Here is a 13,598-nt window from a genome sequence, read left to right on the forward strand (position 1 = left end):
CAACTACAACTAACCTACAACCACCGACGAAAACTACTATATACAAATTGCTTATCAAAGAATGTTCTGATGTGTTGTATTTATGCACAAACCGAAGACAACAAATCAAGATCTTGATATGATGTCTTCGCACAAACGTAGTTTTAATGTCATGAATTTTAAAATCAATTTTTTTAACGTTCGCTTCTTGCTGGAGGTCTGAGATTCTTGTGTCGAAGGGACAATCAAGGGCCATCCTCAGCACTCTATTCTGAGCATTATTAACGACCTGAATTTTGTTCCTATGAGTCTGTGCACATGATTCCCACACCGGAGCTGCGTAGAGGATCGCAGGTGCAATAATTTGTTTGTAGACTGCCAGTTTGTTCACCTTTGAGATTCGGGATCTGCGGCAAATCAGCGGATACAGACACCTAACCAAGACGGAACACTTGATTACGATTTTCTCTACATGCGAACGGAATATGAGCTTTTCGTCAAACAACATCCCGAGATAGGTTACTCGGCGGACCACTCAACCCTTGTGCCATCCATGATTACTGTACATGAGGGAGCCGGTTTTACTTTGGGCGATTTCCGATGGAGGAACATGATTGTTTGTGTTTTGGAGGCATTGATTTTGATTTTCCACGTGGTGGCGTCAAGGCATCGTTGGAGCTTGTTTGCTACCCTTAACGGCTATTGCGGTATCATTTGCGAACAGGAAGAACACGCAACCGTCTCCGAGTCGAGGAATGTCAGAAGTGTAGTTACTGTAAAGCAGAGGGCCAAAAGGACTTCCTTGCGGAACACCTGCTGGGATGGAGACCCGAGCAAAGTCGGTTAACAAAATGAAAGCAAATCGATATTAAAGATTGCAGTTCCTATCATAATGAATACTCATTTTGATTACAATTGTCACGACATTAGTCTGATATCATATTGTGCTTTCATTATGCAGTCAAGACATTTAAAATGAAAGCAACTTAACTTGAAGTTCTGCTGTTAACGTCTTGTTTAAAATTTAAGTTAAGCTTATCTGTCGTTGAACTAACGATTATTGTTTAATTGTTTTGTTAAACACATTTTAGGTCATTCGTAACCAACCCGAGGTGACATTTGAGCTCAAGTCTTTCAGCGTGAGAAGCTTGGATGCTAACCATTTATTCAGTCAAACATTATGAATGCAAAATCAGTAATCAAATTGATTTCATTGAAAGCAGGATTAGTTTTCCGTTTGATTCAACAGTGTAAAATTTTGCTCTCATTTTTGATGTGTTAACCGTTAAGTCAACCAAATTGAGATCAAATGGAGTATTCAAAATAAGTTACATCATAACAGCAAATTCTGATTTCAATTTGATCTCTAACTTTGCTCGGGGAACGTGTTTGAAAGGCAGCCATTCAACGATATGAGAAGTGCATGCAATTATGACAAGAAATCTAAGGAATTTGTGAGGAGAAATGCAAAATAATTTTTATGAGACTTTTAATATGAGTAGAATTCCAGAGGAAGGAGTGAGATTTAAAAGGAAATCTGAAATAAATTCAATTAAAATTTTGAGAATCTTTCCAAAGGGTTTCTAACTGAGAAGTACTTCAAGGTAATTCCAAGGAAAATTAAAAGCAAATTGTATTCGGAGGATAGTTCCAACGAAATTTTGAAGAATTTGTCAATGGAATTGAAAGAACTATTCTATGTACACTTATTCTGGCGACATTTTTCAGAGAAATCAGAGAAGCGTTCCTAGTGAATTTCTAGAATAACTCCATGAGAGTTTCGGCAGAATAGAAAGCGAATGCTGAGAAGAGCTCGAAAGGAATTTTTGGAAGGCGCGATCAGAGATTTAATGCTTCAGAAAATCCCGACGACGCCGACTGGGATTGAATCCAGGCTCTTTGGAGTGAGAGGCAGTTATGGTTACCACTACACCACCGGCGCTGCTATGCTCACAATAATTCTCATCAAATTGTTTAAACTTTCTTAAACTTTAATCACATTTTAACGACCTCGGAGTCACTTTCCGAACAAACATATTGTTTCAAATGTCAAGCGTTAAGTTATATCGAAGTTGCCTTATATAGATGTATGACTGTAGATTCAAATGGTTCTAGCCGACTACGACGTACACGCATTAGTATTGTAGCATTCAGTGGAATTGATACATCGCGCGTCCTTTCGATTTTTTGCACAATATTTCACGCGGCCTTTGCTTTTCGAAACGAACGACCAGAGATACTGGTTTTCTAAATTGATTATGCCATAACACTCTGGGCGGGAAACGGTTAAGAGTTTAAGTTAGCTTGGAGGTCCAACGCTGGATGAAGTCGGTAAGTTGCGACACTACTTCGTCATACTGCACTTAGCTTCGGCACATTCCCGTTAAATCGGTAAATCGACATCCTCGTTTAATTTATTTTACATCAGTCTTAATTTAAATCGCGAGCAAAGAATTGTTTCATCTAGAAACTCCGTAGCCACACACTATTCAAACATAATCAGGGCATTCTCTACTTTCTAATTCATCGAACATCACAAGTTCCAGTACATCACTTCTCTATTACCAGCCGTTACAAACCACCCATCTACCGATGCTTCGCCTCATACTCTTCCTGCGATATCAGCTTCTTTTTGATCGCTTCACACTGTTCCGGTTTGGGCATGACAACAGCCACATATCCATCGCCTTCCTGCCGGAGTAGATCCAAATCCTGAACTACTCTTTGATTCACTTCAACCAACTTCCCCTGTACACACCCTCGCACCTTGTACACACTTCCATCCTCACAAGTAACCAGCGCCAGTGTGGAATCCATCTGCAAGATCATTCCTCCACTTTTCTTCTTTCCGCTCACCTGATTATGGCTGCGATCTATCTTGCCCACCTCGAACGTAATTGCTTTAATCCCTTTTTCAAACGCTACATGGCCCGGCGCCAACCCAATCAAACAAATCCGATTCGAATGGAACAGAACCTGGTGTGGTTCATTCTCCTTACCCGACTGGACGCAGTAGTAACGGGTGAAAAAACGATCCACTGTAGAAGGATAATCCTCCACGAAATCTTCTACAATCGAATGAACCATTTCCCCACAGATGGTTTGCGGTTCTTCCTCCAGGTAATAGCGTTCCAATTCAGTCATCTTATCTTTTTTTACATAGAATGCCGGGCTTTCTCTTCGTTTTCAATCTGCTTCATCCGTTCCTGAACGCGGCGATGTTTTTCTAGCGATTGCTCCCGATTTTTCCGGCTGTTCTCCTTCCGCTCGTTTCGCAGGCAAACGACCACCTGCTGATCGAAATCGTTGCACACTCCTAGGAATTTAGCGTACTTTTTCTATGGAAGGTGAACATTGAATAAGATCGCCGGGTACTGATACAGAAACATACCTCTTCGTGACACCTTTTGAGCAGGTCAATCAGACGATTACACTCTGGAGTGTGCAGATGAGGCGATAGATCAGAATGCATCACTTACTGAGAACAGAGAAGCGATTCTGTTTCTGCAATGGCAATAACAATAATTAGTTGTAATCAAAGTTAAATCAAAAACAAAATTGTTACACAACATGTACAGAACGATCCTGCGCTACGGTGTGAAGATGAATGATTTTTTTTAGAGAAGAAAAATAAAAAAAGGATACGAAATGTGGTTTGGAATTGGAAGAAACGTCAACATAAGTCAAGAGAAAAAGAGAACAGCAAAAAACAATCTGGACCACGTTCACGAACTCCCTGCACTTTAAAAATATGAACACTCTAATTTGGAACTCACAATACACGCTATTTAAAAACTCCCAAATGTGGGTAGAATTCTCCCAGATCGGTTTTTCGTATTATTAAATTGTTGTACGGGAGAAAAAACAACGAGATTCAGCAAAAAAAAATCCGAGATCTCAGCAAATCAGATTACCGAGCACTCGGCTGTGCAAATCTCGGAAAAAATTGCCGAGATTCAGCACAAAAAAAAATAAGTGTGTAGAAAGCGGTTAATACCTTGTACAGACATACAAAGTTCACTGTTGTACTGCCGTTGTACTGCTTTAAGCTAGTATTACAAATTGTACGTTTTGAGGTACTTGATTAAAGGAGTACAACGGTACTAATTTGTATGTCTGTCTGTGGTATAACGTGGGTAAACCATAGAGGTAACTCTAAGACCACTGGGTCCCGAAGAAAATCATTATTATTTTTGGCTCACTCAGTACCAGAACAACGGTCCCAAGCAGTCCCAAGCTATTTCACTCACCCCTGCATGTTCTGCATGAATCCACACACCCCTGATGTTATCTGTCAAACTTTCATAGCGAATCAAAACAAACATAGTGTAGTAATAGAATTTCAACTAGAATAGGGTACGTTAATCGTTTGCTTGGGACCAATAGGCTACTAAAGTGGTGAGCCAATTTAAAATCGTTAGTTTCGTATTGATTGTTGGGTAAACTTCGAGGGGGGCGACAAATCTAAATCTCAATTTTAGATGCTCAAAAAATCTCACACTAGCGAATCAATCTTCGAAAAATCTTCTTGCATTTCTCGCATCTACTTGCATCGAGCATCATCTTTTTGCAGGAAATCTTCAGAATCGTCATCAATCTTCTTTCTATCTACTCAGCGTGCGAGTAGCTAGCCACAACACAATACAATCTTTCCTGTTTTGGAGGCGAACCAGCCCCAGGCTGAAAGCCTCCCTTATTAAGATAAATCAATCAATCAATCTTTCCTGCAGTGTAGATAGAGTCGTTCCCCTCGGTTAACTTTCAAAATAAAAGTAAGCCTGTCAAATCAAACGTAGTCCACTTTTTTTTCTCCCTTTTTTTGGCATAGACTTTTGGTCCACATTTAAGTAGTCCACTCCTTGAGTTCACTCCCTACCTTTAAAAGTTTAAACTTTCAAAATAATTTGTACCACTGTCAAATCGAAAGCATCACAGTGTTGAAATTAAAAGTGGATTATTTTTGTTCCGAACAAGCTTTTAACATGAAAGTTCCTTACTGTTACAATGATATGTACCATTTTGATTTAAAAAAAATCACTATTTTCAGTATGAATACCAGCATTTTCAATCATAACGACAACATTTTTCATTTTAAATTCTATAGATTACACAGCAAAAAAAGTTGTTGAATATTACATCGAAACTGCTGCAACCAGGTCAATCCATCGATTGTGTAATATCACATTGTACGATGTACACAGAATCAAATGATGTGACACACAAAACCGATGTAATTTTTCTGACGTAATATATGTGATGTACACAGATGCGATGTAAGTTAACGAAGCGATGTAATAGTGATGCGATGTAAAGAAAAAACCGAGGAAAAAACGATGTATATACGTATACGTGGCTGATTAAATTGCTTTGCTATCTTTTTTCTCACATAAATTTTAATCAGTTGTAAAAACTGTAGTTACTCAGTTACAGATTACGGCTTCCTCTGGTACTGCGTGGAGTACTGCGCAGTGTTGGTCGGCATGAAAGACTTCCAGAAAGCATAACGACTAGTCTCCGCCGTGTTGAAGGGCTGACCACCGGGTGGTAGGAGCCATGGACCATGGACAATCAGCGTTCCTACACACAAATAACAAAAATTGTTGCTATAAAAATAATGCAATTTCAAAATAAAAGTTTTCTAAATTTCGTAGTTTTAACTGTGAAAATTTTCAAAATGAAAGTTATATCTTTGGTTTGAAAGTGTTTCTTTCATTTCTGACTTGTAATTTTAAAAGTACATTTTTTAAAATAAAAGTTGTTCAGCTATCAAAAATACCTCTTCATAGTAAAGTTTTTGGCAGCACTGAACTCCACTTAATTTACCGCCAAATTTGAGTTGGCGAGACGAGGAAAACAAATCGTTCTACGGAAATCAAATGCGTGGAATCAGTATTTGATAGATACCTCCGGTGAAGGTAGTACCAAAGATGAATACTAAGATGAAACTGTTGGAAGAAAAACTTTCTATTTTAGTGTCTTCTTTCACGGTCCCTTTCATCCAATGAGAACCCCCCGTATTCAAGGTAATTTTGTGATTTTGCTGCCCCCTCGGAAGAGATGAAATTTTGCGCTCATTTTTATCAAAACAATCACACCAAAATCAGAGATGTCCCATTTTTTAATTACTCGATTAACAACTAATCGATTATTTTTTGTTCGCTGTGCTGCCATTTTTCCACCAGAGAGAGTGCAGCACATGTTTGAAACGATCGGTGATGATCCTGTGGAGATGTTAATGCTTATATCGGCATGATCTAACCGATTATAAATAGTTTACTTTTCGGTTCGTTAATCGATTAAACGATTATTCGAATGAAAATCGGACATCACTAGATGAATGTGAAACGTCATTTCAAATATAAGGCCGTTCATAAATAATGATACAATTTGAAAGGGACCGGGGCTAATCACAAATTACGTCTCGATGGTAACTGAAATAAACACGAGTGTTCACCGGTTGGTAGTACAGTGGTACTTGATTGTGATTCCACCGCTACAACAGGGAATGATAGGTGAGTTGGATTTTTGTTTTTCTTAGGATCGATTAAATTTATTTTTACATTGTAGCTACATTGATCAGCCCGCTAACTCTTGGCAAACAAGCGTTTCCGTCGGGTGGTTCCTGCTTGTCACCGTATACATCACTGTCATCATCGGCCAACAAATCCCGTAACAGTGTAAAGCGTCTCTCTTGGAAGAAAATACAATCTGCGCAAAAAACCCCGTAACATTGCACCAAACCCATCATTCCGGAATCTGACAGCCGATGGTATGTGGATGTAGAGCGGCTGAACAACAACACAATGATGTATGAATTATCCTGGACCGTTAGTGATCTAGTTCGGGTGGTGGTCGTTTCCAGTGGCAGGTGGTGTTCTCTCATCGGTGTTGATGGCATTTGAATCCTAGGACTCAGACGAAATCTGCACTGGTCTCAAAAACAATGATGTATTTTCATTTTCTATACAAATTATATGAATAAAGACAATTTTTATAAACGGTACAAATATGAGTAAGGGTATTTGTCTTTAATCTTGAAAACTAATAACCTGATAATATTTCAAATTTGAGATAAAACATATATTGTCATGATAAAAACAAACCTTTTTTATTTGAAACATTTTGTACTTTATTTTAAAAGCATTGGTTTTTCATTTGACAGTTCTACAATTTGATTCGAAAGCTTCAACTTTTAAAATTAACGAGGGGCTTAACTTTTGATTTGACAAGCTACACATTTTTATTCTGAATGCTTCGGACTTTCTACCAAAAAGAACCAACGAAAACTTTTAATTTGACCAATGGTTTTTTTAATTTTAGAAATGATTATTTTTTGTGTGTACTGAATTCGGGTCAAGTAGAAGGTACAGCTAGCTGGATGGACTTCCTTCGGCACTGCGTGAAGCACTAACAGTATTGGTCGGAATTGAGGGTTCCTAGAAAGCATGGCGTCTCTGCTTAGTTAACCGTCTGGTTGAAAAAATCTCGTCGCGGATGTTCTGCAAAGATAGAAGCGAAATCGTCGATAAATCAACTAAAATTTGTAAAAATTATTTCAACTTACAGGTTGCGGCTTCCTCTGGCAATGCGTGGAGTACATTCACTCCCGATCATCCAGAACGAAGTCTGGCAGTGTTGCGAGATTTAATATAGCATCAACATTATATGATATTACACAAATTTTGTGTAATATTACACAACTATTTTGGAATGACTTGGTTGCATCTGATTCTGTGTAATAATTATGTCATTAATATGTGAATATTACACAGATGCAACGTAATGGACAATGGTAATTTTGTTTCGGTGTAATTTAAAGAGCGATGTAATATGACATCCAGTTGGATGTTATTATACATCTACTTTTCTTGATTACATCCGTTTTGTTGTACATCATGTGAATTACGTTGATGCATATTACATTTTTCTTGCTGTGTATCAAATTCTTATTTTTTGATTCAATTCAATGTTCAAAGCATATAATTTTGTTTTAGTTTTGCATGTTTTTACTGTTAACATGAAAACCCATTTCTTAATGGTTAGATAGACGTAGTATAGCAGCAGTCAGATTTTGAACTGCATTATCTATGTCTATTGTGGTCCAGGACGGAGGAAGAAACTCAGCAAACTGGTGGTTTCGCTGAGGACATGCTCTATGCGGGAAGCAGCCCACGAAGTGACGTTGATCTAATCTAGAATGGTATATAGACTTCTCTGACGTTTATGAATTGCACAAGTATTAGTGCAGAGCTTTGGGTAAATTCAGAGGTTTTTTTGCACTAACACTTATGATTTATTCCAAGTTCTGCACTAATACTTTTATATTTCACAAACGTCAGAGAAGTCTATAGAAATTATTATGAGTGTGAAAGTGAGGGTTTTCTGAAAGAATCTAGTCCACGCAGGGATAAATCAACAATCAATACGAAACTAACGATTTTAAATTGGCTCACCACTTTAGTAGCCTATTGGTCCCAAGCAAACGATTAACGTACCCTATTCTAGTTGAAATTCTATTACTACACTATGTTTGTTTTGATTCGCTATGAAAGTTTGACAGATAACATCAGGGGTGTGTGGATTCATGCAGAATATGCAGGGGTGAGTGAAATAGCTTGGGACTGCTTGGGACCGTTGTTCTGGTACTGAGTGAGCCAAAAATAATAATGATTTTCTTCGGGACCCAGTGGTCTTAGAGTTATCTCTATGGATAAATTGAAGGTAACTTACTGGAAGCCTTGTCGGAAATTTTCGAGGTACATCTGCAACACACTTTTCGTGTCCGAGAGTTTCTCGTTCTCGTATTCCGTTCCACTACCGGCATTGGCGAGCTGCTCGACCGTTTCCAGAGCCGTATAGACGTCCTTCAGGTAGTTCCAGGTGGGTTTTCACGTGCTAATGGTGCTAAAGATTCAATAATTTATTCGGGATCGGGACACAGGGAATGATTTTAATAACAAACCACCGACAGACGGACATGAATGACCATAGCAAAAACAACAAAATTTCTGACCAAAGCACACTACTGACATCTAGCTCCGTGTTCGTGGGCAATATTTAGCTAAACCATGAGCCCGCATTCAAAATGTTCTGAATTGGTCCGTGTCTGATCTATTCTGGACAAATTATTTTTATCTAGATCAAACAATCCTATGGTTATGACAGATCGGATCACTGCACATTTAAATCGGCCGTTTACGATTTTCGGGCATTAGTAAGAATTAAGTGTCATGTCGGTTTGTCGGTGCCTTTGCTATCTAATTCGTTCGGAGCATTAACCTTTGAGCAGCAGATGACGCGATTGTGCCTGTCTCATACCATACGTATGGAAAAATGGGAGAGTTGCCACATAGAGGTCTAAGACTAGAAGGTCCCGAAATAACGTGCTCAACTTTTTGGCTCAGCTCTGGTACTCTCTTCGGTACTAAGCTAATCGATTCACCCCTCGAAACATAGGAAAAACCAATAACCCCTCATTTTATCTGTCAAACTTTCATAGCAAATCAAAACAAACATTGCGTAGTACTAGAATTTCAACTAGAATGGGGTACGTTAATCGTTTGCTTGGGACCAATAGGCTAGTCAAGTAGTGAGCCAATTTAAAATCGTTAGTTTCGTATTGATTGTTGGTTGCCAGTCTTCTTTATATGTTGTCTTCGGTAATATACATTTAGGAAATACCGTTTCCCGTGAATCTCAAGGAAATGTATTAAAAATAATACCTCTCCTCTATAAATACTCAGAGGGAGAGATAGGCGGAGAAAACAAAATACAATTCGGCAGCAGGGATTTGTACCCTTGCTAGAAGCCAGCATATCACATGACTTTTATTTTTGATTCGATTTACGTGCAAAGTAATAATTGATTGCGTCGCAATATTTTGCTCATTTCTAGGTGCTATTAGTTAACCAACTAAGATCAATTAATTAATAGAGTTAGAATATTTCTTTTTGATTCCAAAAACTAGTTGAATTTGAGAAGCACATGAAACATAAAGGTGATTGAATTTCTGATCGATTGCAATGCTCTCAAATTTAATCTAGTGAGAATAAGAAATCCTCGGACAAATTCTAATGGGAATGTTCGATTGGGTCAGATTTTGACAGTTCATTTGGCTCAAAACATTATCTCCGCCTATCACTCCCTATGAGTATTTCTACTTTCCTCTTAGTTTTGATGGATTGATGCGTTTGTTCACTTTGAATCGCAGCTCACTCACGACTCCGGTTAATGGTGTGAAGGCGGTGGCATTAAGAAGCCGATATTTAAAATTTAAAGAACACACCCTTTGCCAAGAACTTAAAGCGTCCCGTCATAAAGCACACCAAATACTGATTCGTGTTCCATACCAGGCCGGATTTTTTTTTTTTTTTTTTTCCGTCGATCTTGTTTTCCGTGCTGAGCACCAATGCTACCGACGTGCCAGGAAGGCAGCTCCCACACCTGGACCCTACCTATCGACCCATCAACTCATGAACCGGGGACCAACGGCTTTACTTCCCATCCGAAGGAAGGCGTGATCAGAGATGTTATGCCTCAGAACATCCCGGCGGCGCCGACTGGGATTGAACCCAGGCCTGCTGGGGTGAGAGGTAATCACGCTTACCACTACACCACTGGCGCCGTTACCAGGCCGGATCATTTCGGATATAATATATAGGGAAAATGTAGGTAATTTCGGCCTACATGTCCCTAATTTGGGCCCATACATAAATTCAGCAATCGACTAAATTTTCAATAGCGACCAAAAATATACAAAGGTACCGTCCCAATGACGCGTTCAACTAGATAAAATTGATAAATAGCAGACTTTTAGCGATGGGCCCAATCTTAGATCCATAGGCCAACATTAGAGCCATTTCCTCTATATTATAATAGATATTATCTTTTCCTGATTTTTTAACTTTATTGCCCTACCGTTGTTTTGAGCACGCTTATAAGAGTAATTCATGCTGAAAAGAAATACACATATGTTATTTAGTATAGTAGAATCATTATGCTGACAGCTTATTGTACATAGTATCCCGCATAATCAAAAACTATTTATGAAGTGGTTCATACTATAGAAATGATTTAAGTCGTGCCGTTACTTCTTGAGTTATCATTCATTTATACTTTTACTGTACGCTCTTATCGGTAACGTATGGTAAAACATTTTATGTTGTCAATACTACATATTCTTAAAATATGGTATACCATCCAACGATAAGTATTTATTTTCCCTTTGAGAAAACCCTCATTCAAAAAATGCTATAATATTCTAACTGAACTGTCACAGGCATGGTTATGATACGCTATAATCCAAATACTATCATTAATCATCCTCCATTAATCACAATAGATCGAAATTACACGCACACTGGGATCTACTGAATCCTAATATGATGATAAAATGATAAGTGGAATAATTTATTGTAGTGGATAAAGGAAAATCAACCAAGCGTCACGACATTTATGTACTTGTATTAGTGAACAAGTTTACCCTATTTTAGTTTTGCTCCAGTTGCTTCACGCCATGTTGATTTGAAAATCTAGAGTGTAAAACAAAAGTGTTTTACTTAATTAAATTATGTACAAATTGTTGTCTTCAATAAATTATGTTGTCTTCAGTATGAAGTGACTCCCGGGAAGATCAACCAAGGCTGGTGAATAAATGTACAAGGTAAAAAGCTATTCTATCATAAGCTTACATTTTTCTTACGCAAAATTGATCCTTTGCAGTTACTGTGAATTTCTTTACCGGAAGACCTCATCGGTGGCAGCTACTGCTGCTGGATGGCAACCGTGAGATATTCGGCACCCGTTTGGCGCTGTTCGGCGACTTCTTGGGACCTTACTCGTTTTTTTTTTGTGGTGGCCGTTTCAAGTTGAGTAAATAGTACTGAAAGTGCTTGCAGCTGATTGACGAGTGGCATGATGTGGTGGATTACGCAGTTGCGGCCGTGACCCGGTAATACCGGTGTGAAACCACTAGCGATGGTCCGTTAAGATCGGCACGGACCGAGTATACTTATGTTATGTTATGTTTTATACATCGTGTTCTGTGCACAATAGTGCCATTTGATATGTTATATGAAAATGAATTGCTATTGGTTGTTACGTTTAATGTAAAGCGGTAGTTTTTTTTTTACTTTTGTTTTGTTTTATTGAAGGTGGATTTTTCTTAAGAATAAATTAGTTTTTACACAAAACTGAATCGTTAGCCTAAGGCTGAATTCGATCTCACATTTACTGTCAACATGGTACCACTATACTAGCAGTTCACTTAAATAATGGTATCATGCTGTCAGTAGTTGTAAGATTAAGGTCAGTCATAATCCCTGATCCAAGAAAAAGGAATAAATACGAACTATATGGAATATAGTAAGTGCTTATCGAATTTAATCGTTTGAATATAACACGAAAATACACCATAATGTTAACTTACCTAAATGAACTATTAACACAGTATAACGTTTACTTTCCTTTTTAAAACCAAATTTAATAATCCAAATATTCCAGAATGTTATGACATATAGTTTTATGATTTTAAAATTGATTATACAAGAGCTATATGTCTTGTATTACACCTGAAATTTTGTTCTGAAATATCAACCTTATTGAATGGTAATTATACTTAACCGCCTTTATCCCATATAGTTGTTTTGCATAATACAATATATGGTATCCTAAGGACAATTTATGGTATTGTATGCTTATCATTTTTATACACGCTGACTAGAATCGTACATATATACTTATTTATGGTACATAATGATACTGTGAATCATCCCTTTATTGTTTACGATTATGCGGGATATCAGTGGCTGCCACTGCAACTGCCATGTACCCATTAATGGGTAAAAAAGGACCCATTTTTGATGACTATATGAGGCTGTCAAATAATGGGTGAAGTTCAATTTCAAATAATGGGTACTCTTTTACCCATTTCTCAGAGCGCTTCGGGCGAGAATAATGAGTACTTTTTTACTCATTAATGGGTGAAAAGCAACTTAGATAACATCTTCCAGTCCTCGCTTCAGTCGCAAAGTGTCTTAACGATGTCGAATGGAAATTGCTCGTTTGAAAAGTAGGTATTTCTTATTTTATTTCTTTCTGCCCACATCTAAACATCAATCTGAAACTTGCAGGGACAGAACTAGCCGGATCAGCAAGGAGATCCCAGGAGAGCTTTGGGAGCACCATTTCTTGCACGAACGATGGAAAGACCACTGGATGGAAAATGGTGAAATAAAGATATAAATATAAATAACGTTTTGTATTCTTAACTATTCATTGTGGCTCTTTCAATGATCCATAAATCATACAAATTCTAAAAGAAAAATCCTGGTTTAAGGATTTCAAAATTGGGTACTTTGTACCCATTTTATAAAGCCAATTATTATTTAAAAATGGGTAAAAAAGTACCCCATGATTTGACGTACAAGGTCTTTACCCATTAATGGGTAAAGACGTTTTACCCATTAAATGAGTTTACCTACTTTACTTCGAAATGGGCACTTTTTCACCCATTAATGGGTACTTTCCAGTTACAGTGTGGGGCACTTACAAGTTAACGGTACAAAACGTTTTCTTCGGACCCGTTCACAACTCCTGGGTGGTGATAGTTTGTAGGTGGC

General features: G+C 38.0%; 2 protein-coding genes across 2 annotated transcripts; both read right to left on the reverse strand.

The window, feature by feature from the left end:
- Nucleotides 1-2,519: 2,519 nt before the first annotated feature.
- LOC135700333 (protein Abitram) lies at nucleotides 2,520-3,123 on the reverse strand. The gene has a single exon (XM_065220827.1). The coding sequence runs from the start codon at nucleotides 3,121-3,123 to the stop codon at nucleotides 2,566-2,568; it is 558 nt and encodes a 185-aa protein (XP_065076899.1). The 3' UTR covers nucleotides 2,520-2,565.
- An 11-nt stretch (nucleotides 3,124-3,134) lies between these two features.
- Nucleotides 3,135-3,597, reverse strand: LOC135700345 (COX assembly mitochondrial protein 2 homolog). The gene is made up of 3 exons (XM_065220835.1): nucleotides 3,545-3,597; nucleotides 3,371-3,483; nucleotides 3,135-3,317 (listed from the first exon to the last, which is right to left on the reverse strand). The coding sequence occupies exons 2-3, from the start codon at nucleotides 3,449-3,451 to the stop codon at nucleotides 3,135-3,137; spliced, it is 264 nt and encodes an 87-aa protein (XP_065076907.1). The 5' UTR covers nucleotides 3,452-3,483; nucleotides 3,545-3,597.
- Nucleotides 3,598-13,598: the final 10,001 nt, after the last annotated feature.

Source organism: Ochlerotatus camptorhynchus, unplaced genomic scaffold, assembly GCF_037179485.1.
Source record: "Ochlerotatus camptorhynchus isolate MF236.1 unplaced genomic scaffold, CSIRO-AGI_Acam_v1.1 ptg000011l, whole genome shotgun sequence".
Classification (NCBI taxonomy): domain Eukaryota; kingdom Metazoa; phylum Arthropoda; class Insecta; order Diptera; family Culicidae; genus Ochlerotatus; species Ochlerotatus camptorhynchus.